Source organism: Myotis davidii, unplaced genomic scaffold, assembly GCF_000327345.1.
Source record: "Myotis davidii unplaced genomic scaffold, ASM32734v1 scaffold13, whole genome shotgun sequence".
Lineage (NCBI taxonomy): Eukaryota > Metazoa > Chordata > Mammalia > Chiroptera > Vespertilionidae > Myotis > Myotis davidii.
The window spans coordinates 1,049,048-1,049,312 of NW_006286243.1; the positions used below are offsets into that span (position 1 = coordinate 1,049,048).

The 265-nt window shown below is 64.2% G+C and overlaps 1 protein-coding gene across 1 annotated transcript in view; it reads right to left on the reverse strand.

Annotated features, from left to right (window-relative positions):
* Positions 1-259, reverse strand: part of CD9 (CD9 molecule) — a 35,427-nt gene extending 35,168 nt beyond the window's left edge. The window contains exon 1 of the mRNA XM_006757605.2: positions 167-259. Coding sequence (XP_006757668.1) covers positions 167-232 — 66 coding nt within the window. The 5' untranslated portion in view covers positions 233-259. The remainder of the gene's footprint in view (positions 1-166) is intronic.
* Positions 260-265: the final 6 nt, after the last annotated feature.

Here is a 265-nt window from a genome sequence, read left to right on the forward strand (position 1 = left end):
TGCGGACTCCCCCGAGCAGCCAGCTGGTGGCCGCAGGGCCCTTTCTCCTCTGCCTCGAGCCAACCCGACGGACAATGCCAGTTACCGACACCCTCGACCACAGAGGGGACCAGGGGGGCAGACAGATACCCCCGGAGAAGCGCGCGCGGCTGTCCCGCTCACTCACCCAGAAGACGAAATTAAAGCCGAAGAGCAGGTATTTGATGCACTTGGTGCCTCCTTTGACCGGCATGGCGAGGGCTGCACGGGCCTGGGCTGCACTGAT